This window comes from Lepidothrix coronata, unplaced genomic scaffold, assembly GCF_001604755.1.
Source record: "Lepidothrix coronata isolate B3197 unplaced genomic scaffold, Lepidothrix_coronata-1.0 Scaffold301, whole genome shotgun sequence".
Lineage (NCBI taxonomy): Eukaryota > Metazoa > Chordata > Aves > Passeriformes > Pipridae > Lepidothrix > Lepidothrix coronata.
The window spans coordinates 255,274-275,070 of record NW_016690481.1 but is presented as its reverse complement, the minus strand read 5'-3'; the positions used below and the strand labels follow the sequence as shown (position 1 = coordinate 275,070).

General features: G+C 52.8%; 1 protein-coding gene across 2 annotated transcripts in view; it reads left to right on the top strand.

Annotated features, from left to right (window-relative positions):
- Window positions 1-15,660, top strand: part of GFPT1 (glutamine--fructose-6-phosphate transaminase 1) — a 42,298-nt gene extending 26,638 nt beyond the window's left edge. Inside the window, exons 15-19 of one of the 2 annotated variants that reach the window (XM_017837335.1) lie at window positions 1,929-2,043; window positions 2,383-2,510; window positions 3,414-3,581; window positions 3,890-4,051; window positions 14,998-15,660. In XM_017837335.1, the coding sequence (XP_017692824.1) occupies window positions 1,929-2,043; window positions 2,383-2,510; window positions 3,414-3,581; window positions 3,890-4,051; window positions 14,998-15,027 (603 nt within the window). In that variant the 3' untranslated portion in view covers window positions 15,028-15,660. Of the gene's footprint in view, window positions 1-1,928; window positions 2,044-2,382; window positions 2,511-3,413; window positions 3,582-3,889; window positions 4,052-4,642; window positions 8,675-14,997 lie in introns of those variants that run through there. The other variant, XM_017837334.1, reaches the window with a different exon arrangement.
- The last annotated feature ends 4,137 nt before the right edge of the window (window positions 15,661-19,797 follow it).

The window sequence follows — 19,797 nt, the reverse complement described above, 5'->3', positions numbered from 1 at the left end:
GTGTGCCCAGCACCAAGGTGAGCCCAGCACCAGGGTGAGCCCAGCCCCAGGGTGAGCCCAGCCCCAGGGTGAGCCCAGCACCAAGGTGAGCCCAGCACCAAGGTGAGCCCAGCACCAAGGTGAGCCTGGCCAGACACCCCTCCAGCTGTTGGTGTCACTGTCACTGCAGCCCCCTGAAGGGCTTGGCTCTGACGTGGCTCCCCATTTAAATGCTTTCAGTCCCTTCTTTCCTGTTGCTCTCGGTTGTTGTGTAATCCCAGACCATGTGCCCACCAACACTCTTCATTTTCTTTTTCTTGTAGCTTGCAAAGGGTTTTTTTAATCTCTTTTTAAAATGAAATGTTATAAGGAAATTATATTAAATGTTGAAAACAAATGGCTCTCAGAGAGGATGATTTCTAAAAGGCAAGAATTCTCTCTTTGCCATCATTTGTCTTGAGGTGCACACTCAGTTTAAACTTAAATCTAAAGATTGATAGACAAGGCAATGGAAAGCTTGACTACTCTTAAGTCCCTGACAGGCTCTTCTTTACCAAAGAAACTCTGATATTAAGACTATACTTATGCCAAGTGGTGGAATGGTTTTTCACAGAAAACCAGTGTCCACCTAACAGGATTACTCTGGCTACGTGTGCTACAGTACAAAATAACTTGCTTTGCTGCATTTCATTTTGATGAAGTGCTTCTGCATGGTGAAATCTGCTTTGGTTTAGTTATATTTAGAGGCGAGATGATGTCAATCTGTTACATAAATTCAGCCAAAAACCACATTCGAGTTTAACAGTTCATTGGGGAATTTGATCATGGAAAATTCACGAGTCTCTTACAAGAAGCTCTTGAACGGGTTGTTTGTCCCTGTTGTTCTTGCATGGCCAACAGTACAGTTTGGAGATAAATGGCACTTTTTCTCTGCTCATGTGGGGGGTTACCAAAGTTGTGCATATTTGAAATAGGAACTTGAAAAGGTTCTGCCCTCAGGTTGTCCAGAACTTCACTTTGAGAATATTCTAAACAACCCAAGCGTGTCAGTGTGGCTGCTTGGTGCTGTGGGCTTCTGTGACCTCCAGCTGCACCAAAGCAGAGCAGCTCCCATTCCATAGCAGGCTCTAGTCAGCATAACTGAAGCTTTCCTGGATTCCTCCAGAGCTATTTAAATCTGCAGTAGAGCAACATGGAAGTTTGTTTGATCATTGCTTAGAAAGGGACAAATACTACAAACCTCAATCTTATTTCTAAGAGACTTCAGTCCCAGGCTGGCCCCACAGCCCATTTCATAACAGTTGTGTTGCAGGGACTTCAGAGGGCAAACTGTGCAGCAGCTGTTGGAGAGTGTCCCTCATGTGTTTCTGGGAGTAGAATTGCCCCAGTGTGAGCATTTCACTGCCTGTGCAGGGGGTTCTTCCCCAGGGTCAGTGGCACCAGTCACCAGGGCCCAGTGGGCACAGATGGAGCCTCACCCAGGGGAAGAGTTCAGGGTCTGTTCTTAGAGAGGAGAGGTGGGAAATCACTTACCTGGCCTGAGGTCCAGAGGAATTTCAGCTGGTTGTCATGGGCTTCCATGTCCCTCTCCAGTCAGTGGCTCTGCCCATCTCCAGTGTTTGCAGCATTTACCTGCAGTGAAGAAAGGCACAGGTGTGGTCACAAAACAGGGTTTAGGAATTGTCAGAGAATCTCAGGATGTAAAATCTTGGCTGTGGTGTCTGACTAACTTGGAGCATGAGGAGATCATCGTGTGCCTCCCCCTGGAGATCTGCTCAAATGAGACTTGCCCTGTGAGCTTTGTGTTCATCTTTGCTACTGAATTGGAACAACAGCTGCCACTTGGTGCTGCGTTAAGAATAAAGCCAAGAGCTGGCCTGAGGGTTTTACCTGGTAGGTGACAACTCCCTGGTTGGTGCCACAATGACACGTGTCCTCTCTCCCCCCAGGCCTACACCAGCCAGTTTGTGTCCCTGGTGATGTTTGCCCTGATGATGTGTGATGACAGGATTTCCATGCAGGAGCGGCGCAAGGAGATCATGCGTGGGCTGAAGGGGCTGCCAGGTAGGACACGTTGGCCGTGCTCTCCAGGGGATCCCCAGTGCCCAATTAAACAGTCCCTGGGGGTTCAGACCAAGGGGAAGTGCTGCAGTCTTTGGGAACCCCTGGGTCTGAGCAGGCCTGGACCAGCCACCCTGGTCAGTGAGTGCAGAGGGGCTGTTCCAGTGACTTGGCAGCCACGTTCTCTCTCAGGGCTCAGACCACTAAACTGGACCAGTAAAACACTGAGTCCAGGCTGTCTGCAGGTCCCTGCTGTCTGTGCCTGTGAAGGATGAGCAGTGTGTGTAGTTTGAGACACAGGCTATGAGCACACACAGTTTGGATTCTCCTCCTTCCTTTTAGACTTAATTAAAGAAGTGCTGAGCATGGATGATGAGATCCAGAAGTTGGCCACAGAGCTGTACCATCAGAAGTCAGTCCTCATCATGGGACGTGGCTACCACTATGCCACATGTCTGGAGGGAGCTCTGGTAAGAGATTTCCTTATTTAAAGCTGGTTCAAACACATTTAGCTGTGGCCTTTAGATCTCTGTGCAGGGAGCAAGAAGGGGCTACAAGAGTTGTGAGTGCAGCTGGCAGCTCTGGTGTGTGGCCAACCTGCTGGGTCAGGTGGGGGGCACTGGCACAGGTTGCCCAGAGAAGCTGTGGCTGCCCCATCCCTGGAAGTGTCCAAGGCCAGGTTGGACGGGGCTTGGAGCAACCTGGGCTAGTGGAAGGTGTCCCTGCCCATGGCAGGGGATGGCACTGGATGAGCTTTAAGGTCCCTTCCAAGCCAAACCATTCCATGATTCTGTGATTATAAATAGCTAAAAGTCACCCTAACAATGCTGAGGCTGCTCCTCAGGGATTCCCATGTCACAGGCTACACGGGGTTGAAAGGGTGTGTTTGCCCCATTCACACTGGGAATGCTTTACTGTGACACGCTGGGCACCCTAATAAATCCAGGTCTTTGATGTGTTGGGATGAGCTTTCCAGAAACACTCACCATCCAAAGCTGTGTGTACTTTCCAAGCCCATAAATTGCAGTTTTTACATTTGAGGAGACTCCTGTTGGTTTAAGTGCAGTCCCCCAGTGACCTCCAGGCATATCCCAGCCTTTGTCTGCCCAGTCAGACTGTGATGGGGGATATGTTGGCTGATGGCAAGTCACAAGGGCTGTGGTGGGTTTGGTGTTAGGACTGTGAGTGTTGGTGGCAGCCCAGCCCAGGGGCGCTGCTTGGATCTGGGTTTTCAGGCTGACTCGTTTGCCTGTTGGATCTGGGGAGAGCCAGAAAGCTTTAAAAACTTACAAAGTGGAGGAATCCACAGAGGTGGTTAAAGAACAATAATCACAAGTTTGCTCAAATTTTATGAATTTTTTTTCCCCACCTAGAAAATTAAAGAAATCACCTACATGCACTCAGAGGGGATCCTGGCAGGGGAGCTGAAGCACGGCCCCCTGGCACTCGTGGACAAGCTCATGCCCGTCATCATGATCATCATGAGAGACCACACCTATGCCAAGTGCCAGAACGCCCTCCAGCAGGTCATTGCACGGCAGGTGAGGACCTGGAGTGTCTGCAGGGCGTCAGAAATGCTGCTTTTAATAGAGAAGCAGTTCCCAGGCTGTTCATTTCAGTGTCACTGCCCAAAATGGGAACCCAGTAAATATTGTGGGCGTTGCAAGAGCAGTTCTTGCAGCAGCCTGGTGTGCTCTAGTTAACCCTTAAGTACCCTCCAGGGCTGCCCAGGGAATGTGAAGCTGTTGGGTTCCAAATTAAGTGATAAGTTTTTGCTGCTAATGCTCTGAACAGAGCGAGAGAAGGACCTTCCAAACCTGCTTTTCCTCAGCATTTCCCTCTGTCTCAGGGGCGACCTGTGGTGATTTGTGACAAGGAGGACATCGAGACCATTAAAAACAACAAGAGAACCATCAAGGTTCCCCACTCAGTGGACTGTCTGCAGGGGATCCTGAGTGTCATCCCCCTCCAGCTGCTGGCCTTCCACCTCGCCGTGCTCCGGGGATACGACGTGAGTACAGCGCTGCTTCCTTCTGCTCTCCTGTGTGCTCTGCAGGGCTGGCACAGGGCCTGGGTGAGGCTGGAAGGCTCTGGGGGTTGTCTGTGTAATGCTTGAGCTGCTGGAATGACCAGGGTGAAGGGCAGCCCTGGCCAGTGCAGACCTGGGGGGAGCCCAGGACACGTGGCTGAGTCTGGTGCAGTGGAGTGTCTGTGCTGGGAGGAGCTCACAGGGTCTGCAGGGCTGCTAGGAGGCTCAAAGGAAGGTAACAGTCCTCAGAAGGGTATTTGCAAGCAGTCTGTTGGTGTTAGGTACTTGGTCTTAACACAGACACTGGCCTCGACCTGTTATCAGTGACCTCTTATCATCTGAGCACTGTGACAACCTGGACTAGAGGAATCTGCTCCTGGCTTTTGACAGAGGAGTTGTAACAATTAAGGTGATGGACTTTTTCTGCACTGATTGTGCTAAATTGACATGAGGATATGTTCAGTTGTTTTCAATTTAAAGCAGAGCAAACATTCCACACGTTACAAAGTTCTGCACAAACAAACAAAGTGTGTAAATACTCACGAGCGTGTTCTTTCTCCTCCCTCTCTGCAGGTTGATTTTCCAAGAAATCTGGCCAAGTCCGTAACTGTAGAGTGAAAGATCATCTGAATCATAGGGGCAAAGGGGAATTAAATGAAAGACTTTTTTTGGTACCAAAATAACTTGATTTTAAAGCCCCCTAGGTAAATCTTATTTTGGTAAATCATTGTTTGTGTATAAGATCACCATAATTCCATTACATTAGTGATTGTCCAGTTGATTCCACATGCTATGTCAATAGCTTTGGGTTTTTTTAAACAATAGCCTTCCATGAAAGATGTTAAATGGTTTTCTTAAAGATTACTGAGTCTAGTAGGTAAGAGGCCCTCCACTTTACTTTGAGCTGATGTCATTGTCTCTGCCCCAGTGTGGCTCATTCCAGTCATTGATGAGAAAGCACTGAATGAATTAATCACCTGTCACGCTCTCAGGCAGTGAAGCAGGACCCCAGAATATACAACTGGAACAAGAGCTGGTGCTGGTCATGCTTGTGCAGATATTTTACCAGGGAACCAAACTGTAAACAAGCCTTTGGGGTGAATTTCTGCCTCATGTACAGAAGGGAATCCAACTGCCCTGCCACGACCTCCTCGATTCTGGGCACGTGGGGACTGTGCCAAGGAAGTAACTTTGCTTCAGCAGGATTTTAACTATGCCAAAAACATAGCAAGTGACAATCTCGTGTAGCCTCGGTGGCCTGGGCTCTGTGTGACACCAGCACAGAGCTGCTGTGCCCAGTGGGACACTGGATGTGAGTGGGAGCACTGGGGGGAAGGAGGAGCAGGGCCAGTGCTCACTCTGTGCTGGTGTTTGTGGTGCTGTGGGCTGGGTTTTGTTTTACAAGCGGGAGTTTTCCTGTGCTGAGGGTTTTCCCCTTGCCCTGAGCAGGGGGGGCTGTGGCACATCTGAATTCCAGCTTTGTGCTGTGTTTTTGCTGCAGGTCACTCACTGCTCTGGATGCATTTCTGTATTTTTACCTTGTGTCTCTCCAGCAGAGGTGGCACTAAAGCTCTGACTTAGCCAGAGTCCCCTAATGACACCAAGGGCTCTGGTTTATTTAGCAGCAGTTTATATGTGTCAAATTCAGCTGGTTTAAAATTGAAGGGGATAAAAAGGCTCCGTAGACACGACAGAAATAAATACCCTGGTAATAGTTTTATAACAAACTTGCAGAGAACCAGAAATGACATGGAAAATATGCCCTCAGGACTTAAAACCTGACTTGTTCAGAGTCATCAAAGGGCAGTTATTATGTATTTCCTAATGCAAAAGGGTGAATTTCCTACCATCTTGCTGGGTTTTGAATTAGCTTTACACAGGCACCCTAAAAGAAAAACCACACTACAAGGCGTAAAGTGAATATTGCAGGTGACTCACTGCCCCTGGAAAAGGGCTTTGCCAAGGGCAGTGGCTGGGGACTGTGAGTCCTGGTTCCCCTGGCACAGGGTGACACTGCTGAGCAGTGACCCAGGCTGCTCCATGACTGCTCAGATCCAGTGTTCCCAAAGACTCTGTAGCAATTCTACTTCGGATGAACCCACAGTGACTATTTCACTTCAGTTCAGTGTCAGCTCAAGGCTCAGTTTTATTATGAGTGTGAAAACTGTGTGCCTGGAAACAACTTTTCAAAACCAATGTATGTGTTTATTAATCTGTCATATTCAGACTATTAATTTATGAACACATTGTGCTGCCAGTGTCTGTTTAAGAACAAAGTAGTAAATATTGCATTTTAGGTGAGCAGATGCTGTGTATGAGGCACTGCCCCATGACAGCTGAGCCTCTGCCTAGACATGACCAGTAGCCCTCCCTGCTTCAGCTGGAGATGATAATTGTCCTTGAGGAAAAAACAAGGCATGTTTAGTGCTGGCTAGTGGAAGACAACTCCTCTTCCTCCTCCTCCCCCCACCCAACTTGCTTAAGAGAAACTGTGCAAACCTGTCCCGTGGGGGGCTGGATCCAGGCAGGGCTCCCCCTGGATCCCCCCAGCACGGGGAGGTGCAGTGTCCCACCCTGTGTCCTTGGATTGGGATCTCCCGGGAAACAACCCTGCAAGAGAATGATTTAAGATCTCTTCCCCCATTGCAGCAGGCCTTGCTTTTCCCCTGCCTTGCACAGGACCCACCAGCTTGCCAGGTCTGCCAGCCGAGGGGGGCAGACCCCCCTGTTAGATACCAGTTGCCGTTCTGTAGAAGTTTGTTATTGCAGGCTGTTAAATATTTATGAAAGCTGTGTACAAAGAGGACCAAAGAACAGGAGTCTGAGTTAGAAATGTTAAGTCTGACACTCCCATGTCAGTGTAACTGTACAGATAGTGCTGAGCTCTTTGGGTTTGTGCTGTGACAGACAAATCCTTGTTCCTGAAGGATTGAACTCCCGAGGGATCAGGGGGCAGTGGTGAGCACCCACCTCCTGCAGCAAACTGCCTGCAGTGTGTCCAGCTCCTGGCTGCCAAAGCAGAGGGGTAGCAGCTCCTTGCCACCAGGGTTTGGATGTTGTAGGGCTCGGTGTCCAAGGATGCTCTGGAGCACACCTGTGTGAAGAATCTCCCTGCTGAGCGTGCAGGGAACCCGTTCAGCGTCTCGGTGTTGTTGTTGCCATGAAGTGTGAAGTGAGAATGTACAAAGGACTCTTTTAGCTTTCCTTACCTCATTTTGTCCATGTGTTGCATTTTGATGAACAGATGATGTTTCTCTTTTCCTTAGAAAACGTTTAGAATGTCTTGTGATATTTATTAACAGCCAGTCAGTCTTCTGCTCTCCCAAATGAATGTTTTGCTTACTGAGCCAGTAAAATTCTCTCCTTCCTCACTGAGGTGTTGAAAAAATTCAGTAGCCCTGTCTCTAAAATTGAGCCACAGGTAAATACAGATAAAGGCCTTTCCATCTGGAATAGCAGCTCCTATTCCATTCCTTTGGTCACAGTTTATTTTGATGTGAGTTTTCCTCCCCTCAAAGGGGAGCACATGCCTATGGGTCTTAGGGGGTTTTAATTACCAAAGAGCAGAGAACTTCCAGCTCAGCACATGTTGTTTCTGCCCAATGGCTCCCAGACAGATTCCATGCTGACAGGAAGATTCCACACACACATGGAAATTAAGCTGCATGTGGAATATATGGAATATATGTCAGCAAGGTTTTCCCTCCTGGCTCTGCTGCAGAAGGGAGGGAACAGCTCTTTCCCAGGTTTGTCAGAGGAGTCAGCACTGTTGTACAAAGCAGTGTCTGGGTGCCCTGTCCTTGTGAGGGGCATCACTGACAGGGCAGATCCATCTCCTCTTGGAGGTGGGGGCACCCTCTGTCCAAAATCCTGCCTGGACACCTTTACTGGGTCAGGCTCAACCCCCTGCACTGAGGGAGCCAAAAGCTTCACACAGACCCTTTCCCAGCCCAGTGGGACAGAGCTCACAGACCTGACATGTAATCCTCAGTTCAGAGCCTTAAGCTGAGCCCAGACACACAGGTTTGGATGAGCTGCAGTGTGAAACATCTAAAGGTAGAAGTAAAACCAACCCAAGTGCAGAATTGGGCTTTTCCCCTCTCTGGCTGTCCCTGGCAGTCCCTGATGCCATGAGGAGGTGCCTGGTGGGCCGAGCTGGATGGAGGCAGGGACTGAAGTTCAGGGCTTGAGTAGCACGTCAGTGTTTAGCTGTGGCTAATTTTAGATCCTACCTGAATGTACCAAACTTGCCTCAAAGCATGGAGTCCCTCCTCTTCGTCAGGAACAGGAAGAAGAAGAAACAAAGAAGTGTTTGGGTTGCATAAAAGGAAAGAAAACTCTTTGCCTTCAATTCAGTTTCTGTAAATAGCCATAGGAGTGGCAAAGCCCACGTTTCCTCCCTTGTAGATCTCTCTGCCTCTGCTGTACATTTCCAGCTGGCTTTGGGTTGTGGGGACCAGACTGTACCGTGTTTCCTGTCATGTGCTCGATGCAGAAGATGTCTTACTTTTGTCTGTAGTGTTTTATAATTTGGGTTTTGTCTTTTTGCTTACTTTTTTTGTATCTCACCCTTTGAATAAAATCAAGTGCCCTACATTAAACAAATGGAATTACTGGTCTTTAGTTAAATGCTCTGAGAACAGGTGTAACCCCTGAGGAAGTTCAGGGCAGGGTGTTCAAAGCAGAAAACCTTGGGGCTTAACTCTCCCCTCCTGCCCAGCCAGGCTGTTTTCAGTCAGAGGTACAGCCTGAATTTCACCTCCCTTTCCCAGCTGTGATTTTTTTCCACTCTCCAAGAATGCCCATGAAATCCCCCTAGGGCAGAACTGTTTCTGTTACCTTCTGTACCTTAATTCTTATTTAATTACCTGTTTTCTGTCACTGAGTCAGACCAGTCACAGCCAGCACAGCCCATACCTGACTTGTGCTCAGTGGATTTACACACATTCCACAACTTCTGAAATTCCTGGTTTCTTTTCCAGGACAGAGCCCTGTCTGGGTCAGGCAGGGCCAGGCAGCTGCACGAAGCAGCCCCAGAGCTGCTGAGCTGGTACAATTAAGTGCATGTTCTGCTCAGACAACAGCTGGGGGCTCAGTCATGGCTAAAACATGCCTGGGTGACCCCCAGTGACAAAAGGCTGTCTGAAATCCCACCTCTGCTGCAGTTGGAGCTGCTTGTGGATTCATTTCCTCAGGGATCTCCACCTCTCCAGGGGAGCAGCATCAAACACATCTGTTTATTTTGTCAGGCAAAGTGAGCAGCTCAGACTTCTCTCTCCAATGCCTTTCCGAGTGCCAGCACTGGAAGGTCCAGAGGCTCCTCTCTGGAGCTCCCTGCCTTGGAACAAGGGTCGTGTGTCCTTGGGAGCACAGGAAGAGCTGGGAACAAGACTCTGCCTGCTCGGCTCTGCAGGGATAAACAGCAACAAACAGGTCCAACAGCCCCACACGGGGGCTGTCCTTGCCATGGCTGGGGTCACAGCTGCCCAGGACACCGAAGGAGCAGGGAACAGAGCAGGGACTCGTCCTGGGCAGTTGGTGGGTGCCTGAGGTGGCTCCAGGGCTGCACCAGCCTCAGCTTGTCCCTGAACACCAACTGCTCCTGGTTCTGCACCACTGAGGACTGGGACATGTCAGCTTCTGTCACAGGCTGGTGGGGGGGACAGGGCACCCCTGTTTCTGTCCTTCACCCCAAGGGCTGGACCCTGAGGAGCTCCAGTGCTCGTTGCCCACCTGGGCCAGCCACTGACAGCACATCTCTTGAGCTGATACACGTGGCCCTGGAGAGGCAGCTGCAAAGGGCCACAGGCTGGGTCCTTCTCCACTCAGTCCTGAGCTCTGGCTGCCAGAAAACCATTTCCTTACATCCTGATGTGGCAAAGAACAGTCAGATACAGGGCCAAGGACCTGCAGGCCCCGTGCACAGAAACTCTCCCATCACGTGCAGTTTGCCTCATACGAGCTGACACTTGCAGATAAATAAGCTCCCAGAAGCCAAGAGGGACTCAAAGAAAGGCATAAGCATTTGGTTTGAATAAATTATATTAAATTGTCTGCTCCAAAGCTCTCCTGGGCCCCTCTGGAGCTCCCTGCCACGTTCCCCTCACGTCCCCACAGTGTGTGGACCCTCAGGACAGGCAGAGCTGAGCCTCAACCTGCTGCTGCCTCTACACACCCAGGGAAGTTTCTTTAATTTGCCTCTGTTTACCTTCACTGGTATAAAGTGGTGCTCACCTGGGCTTTTGGGAGGGCTGTGCTTGGTCAAGACCCTGGGAATGGTGGTTTTTCCACACCTCATGCTCTTGCTCTCTGGTCAATGCTTTTCACCACTGCAGAGCACACCTGGGGCACACACAGCAAATGCCCACATAGGGCAGAGAAATGGCACCTGCCCCCCCAGACAGCCAGTTCTCAGGTCACTGTAAGCTGCTCAGGGGGGAAGCACAGTCCATAGGGAAAAGACCCCTTTGGACATGGAAAGGTTTGGAAGGAGGCTGCTGTGCAGCAATGTTTGGCTGGACACAGAACAAGGAAGGGGTGTTTTGCTTGTAGAACTGATTCCCACTTCCCAGGGTGCTGTTTCACACTGGTTTGCACTGGAGTCATCCTTACACCTCCTGCTCTGCTGCCCAGGGCAGCTGCTGTTCACAGGCTGCTTTGAGAGCAGTTCCTTGCACACCTCAAAGGTAAAAGCTCTGTGCTGATCCCTCCCCAGGAGAGCAGCCAGGCACACTCATCCCACGGTGTGAGGACACACCAAGTGAAGGAGCCACCCTCACTTTGCACAGAGAGCACAAAGCCCCAGGACAGCCCCTGTGACCCACGGCCTGACCTGTGGGGCTTGTGGCTCCCAAGCTCTGCAGCAGCCCCCAGGATCCCCAGTGCCAGAGCAGGAACCCCAGGCACTCAGACCATCAGTGAGGGGGGTTTAGGGGCCTCAGCTTTAGTGACAGCTGATGGGACTTCCTGGGAGACGTGGAAAAATGCTGCACAGGGATGGAGACTCCCCTCAGTGGGGCATCCTGGCCCTGCCACTGGTGAGCAGCTGCCTTCCCACTGCCCACTGCCCGTGCTGGGCTGCTCCTCCAGCACCTCCCTGCTGCTGCATGTGTTGGTGCTTCGCCACCTCCCCAGCTCCTGCAGCTTGCAAGGCCCAGGAGGAAGGAGGAACAGGCTGAGCAGCTCAGCTTCATCTCCAGCTCTGCTGCAGCTCCCTGAGCAACTGTCCCCAGAGCCCCGAGGGCACCCCGACCTCCTGGCAGAGGAGCCCACAGTGCTCTGCACTTATCCCACAGGAGACCAGCTCTGTCCTCTCCCAGAAGGCAAATCCTTTGGTGCTGCTGCAGTGGCCCAGTCAGACGTGGACAGAGAGGCCACGGAGACATCCCAGACCATCGGCTCCCGTCGGAGGCGCAGCCTGATATGGCTCTTGGACACTTCTTCAGCTCCAGCTCAGACATAAAAGCTGTGTTTCTGCAAGCCTGACCCAAAACCCACCCTGTGTGCTTGAAAAGAGGCTGTTTCTGACCTATTTCCATGCATTTATCAGCTGATTGGAACACAGTGCAGGCACTGGAGAAGAAAAGCTGGCTCGCCAGGATGGCCAGCTCAGTGCTGAGGAGGTGACCCGGCCTCAGAGGAAAATCAGACCCACAAATCAGGCAGGACAGGACTCTTTCCCTCTCCAGTCTCACTCTTTAGGCCAAATGAAGTATGTTCCCATGGTCCTTACGAATTCCTATGGAAACAGGCTCAAACAAACAGGCTACTGGGCTGTGTCTGGCGGGAGCAGCAGCAGAGCTGTAACCCAGGATCCTGCAGGGGCAGCGAGCCCAGACACACTGGGGCACTCCCAGCAGCACTCCGGCCCAGAGCTCAGCCCAGGCAGGCTCCCCAGGGCTCCCCTGCACTGGGACACGCACACGGACCAGTGCAGGATGGGTGCCAGGATGGCAGGACGTTCAGAGTGGTGGGAGGGCACCCAGGCACCTTGTGAAGGACAAAATTACCTGCACAGGCAAACCTTGGCTGCACCAAAGTGCTGCTGCAGCTCCTGCTCAGAGGAGCAGTCAGCAAACCTGCAGGGATGCTCCTCCATCCCCTCTGTGCCCAGCACTGACCTGCACCAGCCAGAGGGCCAGGGCAGGGGGTGGCAGGAACCTCCCAGCTGGAGCAGGACAGCTCTGGGTGCCCAGCAGAGCAGGGCACGGGACACTGCAGGGGATGGCAGGCTCTGGCCAGGGAGTCACTGTGAGGAAGGATCCAGCAGAGCCCAGACCAGCCTTCCTGCAGCTCCCAGGGTGCTTCTGGTCCCCAGCTCTGGGCAGGACACTCCAGCCTGCACGGGGTGACTCCTCTCACTGGCAAACCCCAGGGATGTGCCTGAAGTTACTTTTGTATCCAAAGCCACCCTCCCAGGCTATCAGCACATGGACACTGGGAAAACCCAGCTGGAGCTACAAAACCTCCTCTCCAGCACGAGAGCAGTGCAGGAGCACGACCAGAGGGGCCCCTGTGGTCCAGGGCCAGACCATCCCGCTGTGAATTGTGGCAGGGACTCCCATTCCTGCCGGCACTTCTTGCAGCAGCTCCTGTCCCCAGGAAGAGAGGCTTTCCCGAGCCCAGCCTCAGAACTGCTGACCATTGGAATTCTCTCAGATCCAGCCAGCCCCAGCTGGGGCACCCTGAGGATGCTCAAGGCACACGTGCCCCACGCCAGACGGGATGTTCAGTTCCCAGAGGGCCTTCCCTGGGGACACAACAGCAAACCTGAGGCTCCGGCCATCGCCCGCTGGAATTCGGGGGGATTTCAGGATTGCACCAAGCTGGGAATGACACGCACAGGAAAAGCTCCTGCTGAACCAAACTGTGAGGAGTCACAGCCTCTGTGACCCTGGATGTGTTACACCCCTTGTGACAGAGAAGGGCAATCATCCTCCTCCTCCTCCTCCTCCTCCTCCTCCTCCTCCTCCTCCTCCTCCTCCTCCTCCTCCTCCTCCTTCCCCCCCACAGTGGGACTGAGCCCACGGAGCAGCCACAGCACCTCCTCAGGCTCTCAGGACAGGCTCACACAGGGCCTAAAGTGTTGGATGAAGGAAGTGCCTCCAGGGTGTCCCTGCAGGACCCTGGGGGGTGTGAGGGGGTTCTGAGAACGTCTCCTGCCTGCGGAGCTCTGGGCTCAGGGAGGGATTTGTGCTGCAGGGCTGTGGGGACACAGACAGGGAACAGGGATCAGCAGGGTCTGAAGTCCTCTGCCCCTCCTTCCCCTCCAGGTGCTGCCAGTCAGGAGCAAGGCTTGCCATGGTCCCAGGCTTCATCCTGGGCTTTGCTGGCCCAGCTGAGGGGGCAGGACTGGGCTCGGGAGCAGCTGCAGGCTGGGGCTCCCCTGGGTGAAGGCACAGCACAGTCACCTCTGAGAGGGGCAGGAGGCACCTATGGGGGGCAACCATCTCCCCCAGAGAAGGGTTAGGGTTAGGGTTAGGGTTAGGGTTAGGCCTAGGGTTAGGGAAGGACATCTGTCCTTTCCCCTCCCAGGACAGCCACTGCTCAGCCACCAGCTGCCACTCTGTGCAGTGCAAGGTGCCACTGAAGGCACAGCTCCTGCTGAGCTGGTCTGACAAAGCCAGAGCTCAAACCTGCTCCTAAACACTTTGCAGCTTAAAATCTGCCCCATCTCTCCAGGGCCTGGTCTGTATCTCACACTCACCCCTCCCATTTGGGTCACCACGTGTCCCAGCAGTGTCATGGCCAAGGCCTATATGAAAAATCAATAAAACAAGTAATTCCTTTGTAGTTGTCTTGCCTTTAATGCATCAGCTGGATGTGACCAACTGGAGTTATACTGGCCACAGCTCCTAGAAAAGCTGCTCTGGAGTAGATGTGGGTGGTTGCTTTAGTGTAGGAAAACAGAACTTCAACAAGACCTGGGCTTTAACACCGTGGAGCAGCAACCCAGAAACACTTCTCTCATCAGCAGGAACAAGCAGGGAAATGTTCAGCTGGGACAAGGACTCCCAGCCTGGGAATGCTGCTCTCTGTGACACTTTCTGCTTGTTTCAGTGGCTGTGGAGAGCACTGTGGACAGTCCCGTTCCAAAGGGAAATACCTGCCAGTATTCCATGACTGGGAAAAATAGAGCAAGAACTACAGCTGCTCCTGAGACCCCAGAGCCTGTGGATGCTGCTTCCCAGAATGGGAATGGGAAGCAAAGCCCAAAGCAGGGGGCCCTGAGTGACTCACAGGCAGTTTCAAAGCAGGACCTGATGTGGCACAGACCCTGTGTCTGCCTTCCCCCGAGTGGGTTTGGGGTTCATGCCCAGCCTCTTGGTCCCTCAGGAGCCACAGCTTTCCCAGAGGTGCAGTGCAGGGTGGTCTCACAGAGAAACAACAGCCAAGACATTTCAGTGCTGGCCTGGGCCTGAGCCCAGCCTGCCCAGCGTGTTCTGACGTAGCTGTAAAGCAGCGTCCCCAAAATACGGTCTCTGACTCACCAACACCCAACTCCCCCCGAGGGCTGTTTGCAGACTCCCCCACAGTCCCAGAGGTGCAGAGGAGGTGGCATTGACCTCCACAGTGGTTTACAGACGGGCCAGACAGAGCAGTGGAGCTCTGCCCTGTCACACATCCCTTGGGAGCAGGGATTGACCCCTCCATTGTACCGAGTTTTTCCCATAGTACTTCCCTTGCAGTGAGTAATCCCACCACGGCTGGATCCTTACCCTGCACACACAAAGCCCTCCTTTGTCTCACCCAGCAGTGACACCCCAGAAATCCAATACCCTGGGTTATCTCCAGGGGGTTCCACCCCCAGGGTGACCCTGGGGCCAGTTTGTGGGTGCTGGATGGACACCCCTGGCCAGAGCTGGAACCAGAAGGTGACCCCCTGCTCCCAGGGCTGTTGTTTTTATGGCTGCCTGTCCTTTTTGCAGGTGGATCGGATCGCTGCCTCCAGAGACTGAGCCCGTCCTCGCCGGGAGCCCAGAGCCAGCTCGGCCACCTCGAGGAGCCGCAGCAGGGTGAGCTGTGGGCAGCCAGCCCAGGGCCTGGGGTGGCACCAGCCTGGGCTGGAACCAGCCTGGGGTGTCACTGACCCTGGGCTGGCACCACCTGTGAGGTGACACCAATCCCTTGGGGTGCCCTGGGCTGACACCATCCTCGGGATGTGGGTGAAACCACCCCTGGGTGACTGACACCACCCCTGGGTGACTGACACCATCCCTGTGGTGACTGACACCATCCCTGGGTGACACTGACCCCGGGCTGTCACTGGCCCTGGGGTGACACCATCCCTGGGGTGACACCACCTTTGGGATGACACCATCCTTGGGGTGACTGACGCTGGGCTCTCCCTGGCCCTGGGCTCAGCCCAGGCCCCACTGAGGCAGCAGTGGCATCAGTCAGGTCCCACCTGCTGTGCCCAGCCCAGCTCAGCACCCCAACTGTGAGTGTTCAGCACTGAACAAAGCCCAGAACCACCTCTAGAGAAGTGGCAGAGCTCACTCTGCTCGCTGGTTGTGTCTTGCACTGCAGTTCTTGTCTTGTTTGTAGGTTTGAAACAATAAAATTATCCAAAGATTGTCTTGATTTTTCAAGCAAGTTCCAGAAGCAGAGTGTTCTGCTTTAAAGATGCCAGTTTGTCTGCTCTTGGATGGTTTCTTCCCTTCTTGGCTTCTGCAGCCCAAGAAACAAAGCCAAGTTCATGACTCCCCCTGCTCCCCCTTCTTTCCCTGTTCAGTGGCAGTTTTGGTGGCTTTGACCCAAATTTCTCTGCTGCCTGTGAGTGTGTGGGGGTTGTGTCTCACACAGAGAGCACGTGAGGGATGGACCTTTTGTCCTTGTGGTAATTGTGTCACAAGAGCCTGGCTGGACAGTCCTGCACCTCGTTCTGTGTGTTCAACACACCGGATCCATCTGGCCAAAAAAAGCCCCATCCAACCCCAAAACCTGCTGAAATGTCCATGGCAAGATCCTGAGAGTGGAGAAAAACCATCACCTTTCATAGGATTGGATTAGAAAACTGCAAACACAGTACAGGACACAGAGGAGCAGTGGTTTGGTGTTCACACTGCAGGGCTGGACATCAGAAAATGCCACTTGGCCTGTGGGGAACATTCCCTGCTCCTGGTGCCCATCGTCACTCGTGGACCCAGGACACAGCCAGGACAGGGCAGGGTCTGACTGGCAGGGGCACAAAGCTCCCAGTGCCTCAAACCCGGGGGATGTGGATTCCTTCAGGGATTAGGCCCCAAGCCAGGCAGAATAACCCCAGATCCCACCTGGCCCCTGGTCCCAGACCATCCCACCCCAGGCACAACCACGATTCCCCCAGAGCACTGAGCTGGGACGGTTCCTGGCACATGGGTGACCTTCAGGAGTGATTTTTGCAGAGTGCTCTGAGCACACAGACCTTGGGGGGAAGCGACAGAGGCGTTGGTGTGAACAAGGCAATAGCTGAGCCTGGCTTAGACAGCTCTGCTTGTGGCTCTTTGGGGTGAAGATGGAGCCTTTCTGTTTTTAAACACAATCCAAGATGTTCACTCTCAGCCTCCAGGCACTGCAGCTTCAACAGACCCATGGCAGTGCCACCAGAGAGGGGTGGGGGCACAGCCCAGGGCTGCCCACAGACCCACATAGCCCCTGCCACCACCCCCAGAGCAACCTTGGAGGGCAGGTTTTCCAGGGTGCCTGTTTTCATGGATTCATGGAATTGTTTGGGTTGGAAGGGATCATCTTGTTCCAGGCCCCCTGCCATGGGCAGGGACACTTTAACTTGGACAGCAAAGCAAGGGGCACACAGCCTGAGCATCCCCCAGCACACTTGGCTGTGCAAAATCCAGCAGGAATCTGGAGGGTATGGAAAATTCCTGGAACATGGGCTGTTTGAGTTATAAATCTTCCTTATCCCAGTTCAATCAATATGTCCTGGAATGTGTGTGTGGGGAAATTTAAAGTACAACAACTGAACACACCAAAATACCTCTTGCCACTCTTAAGCTGCCCCAGGAGCTGGGCTGGGCTGGGCAGTGGTGCCCCAGATCAAGGGCACATGAGGAGTTTAAAAGCTGTGCAGACAGAGATGGTTCTTTCTCAGAGGGCAGCCTGCTGCAAGCAGGGAAATATTAATTCCAGCAGCACTGCAGAGGGAAATCTGCTGGAGGCAGGGGATGAGGTTCTGCCTGAGCCCTGCCCTGGCTCACAGGAGGATGCTCTGGGCTGAGGGGGGACCCTGCAGGGAGGGGAACCTTCCCAGTCCACTGAGCCAGGCTGTGCAGAGGGGATGAGACAGAGTGGGGTTAGATCAGATATTAGAAATCCTTCCCTGGGAGGGTGGGGAGGCCCTGGCACAGGTTGCCCAGAGAAACTGTGGCTGCCCCATCCCTGGAAGTGTCCAAGGCCAGGTTGGATGGGGCTTGGAGCAACCTGGGCTAGTGGAAGGTGTCCCTGCCCATGGCAGGGGGTGGGATGAGATGGGCTTTAAGGTCCCTCCCAACCCAACCCATTCCATTTTGCTGTGATTGTAACCCAGGACAGTCCATCCTGCTTGGACACTGCTCCACATCAGCCTGGAACACCCTCACTGTTCCTGCCACTTGAGCAGGAGTGGGGCTGCTGTTTGTCAGAACTCCATTTCAGGGTAACACAGTGTCTGTGTGACAGTGGGTTTGTCCTCTCCTGCTTGCACTGTTTTCAGACCTCACACACAGGCCTGAACAAAGTAGAAGAACCACACTCCACGTGCAGAGTCAGAGAACCATAGAAGTTGATGATCCTGGGGTGTTTTCCAGCCCTCGGGTTCATACCCACATCAGTGCCCGTGGCACAGGACATTCCTGGCACCACAGGCTGAGCCCAGCATGAATCAGCTCCTCTAATGGAAATGCACTACAAAAATTAATAGAGAACAGCACTGTTTCCGAACAGCACTGTTTCCAGACTGCACCAGCCGAAATTTGGCTGACAAAGCAAAGCTGGGAAAAGCCTTGATGCTTCCCCACAAAACTGAAGCACTGACAGTGTGTCCAAAGGCTGATCCAGCCCCTGCTGCTCCTGCACAGCGTCACAAGCAGCTCCACTGCTGCTGCAAACTGGTGCAGCTCTGCAAGAAATTGCTAATTGAGACAACATCCCCCTTTTTCCATGCGCTAAAAATCCTCTGAACTTCCTCCAACAGCCTCCTCTGTCTTCCCTGGAGCAAGGGAAGCCTTTCTGAGATCCATCAGTATTTCTGCAGTACAAACTGCAGCTCTTTGGACTCAGCACACAGAACATCCCACCCCAGCTCCAAACCCTCCTGAGGGTGACTGTGGGAATGGCTTTGGGCACAGCTCATCCCTTCCACGGCTTTTCTGCCACAGAGAGAGGGAGGAGGGAAAAAAACCCAAACCCAAACCAACATCCTGAGGCTCCAGTGCAGTGGTTTATCCCAATCTGGCTGCAGGCACACAGACAGACACACAGACATCCCCAGTGCAGAGGATCCTGCCTCGTTGTCTCCCCATGGAGATGAAATCATATTCCAACAACAGCAGAGACAGAGGAAAAAAGTAGTCAGGAATTTTTGGAGAGGAAATAGATGGAAAGAGGAGGGGAAAGGATTGAGCAGGAGTGGCACATGGATGGAATGTGAGGGAATGTTTGCTGCCCTGGGGCACAGCTCCTGTCAGCACAGGGGCAGGTTCCCATCAGAACTGGGGACCCCACTCCCCATTCCACAGGCTCCCCCTCCCATGACATCCCTCTTTCTGAGGTCTGTGGATGCTCAGCTGAGCTGAGCTGAGCCCAGATGGAGGTGGCATCAACTGAATCCAAAGGCTTGTCCCCCTGAGCAAGGCGGGAGCTCAGGAGAAGGAGCATCCCCACAGAATTCCCTGCCAGGCACATGGACACACCGCCTTCACCAATCCAGAGGAACTTAAAACCATTCTCTGCTGGGTATTTTTTTAGCTCAGAATGACTTAAAAGAGAATTGCACTGAACTTATTTCCCTCCTGAAGGGATTTATCTGCAGCAGGGATGGACCCAGGGCCAGGACCACTCGTGGAGGGGGCACAGCTCCTGGCCTGGAGCAGGAGGAGCCCAGCACTGCAGGACAGCAACTGTCCCCAGCTGTCACTGCATAAATGGGGAGGAACCACTCAGAGAAGCCCTCCCACAGCCTCCAGCCATGAGCAGCCATCAGATGAGCCTTCTGGAGAAGGGACCCATAAGGCTGCGTGTAAACTTGGCTCTGCCAAGCCTGGCATGTTTTAGACATCTGCATTAGAGAGAAAGGAACAGTTGTCAGCTTAAAGAATACATGAAACCTTAAATCAGCCTCTAGGAAAAAGAAGCAAAAACAAAGGGGGAGAGGTGGAGGGAGACAAAAAATGGTTTATTTTTCAGTCTTGGCCACACCACAGTTTTCAGAAAATATTCTTTTCAGATAAATAATTTGCTGTTGTTGTTTTCACACAAACACAACAAATAAAGCTCCCTTGTTAAAGCCCAAATCTGAATTAGTTTTTAGGGAAAGCATTTCCCATGGGGAAATCAGCATTTCCTCCCCCCCAAATCCTGCAGCAAAGGTGTCCAAGGCACAGCTTTTGTGTGTGCAGGGATCTCTGTGTGTGTAGGGATCTCTGTGTGTGTGCAGGGATCTCTGTGTGTGCAGGGATCTCTGTGTGTGTGCAGGGATCTCTGTGCGTGCAGGGATCTCTGTGTGTGTGCAGGGATCTCTGTGTGTGTGCAGG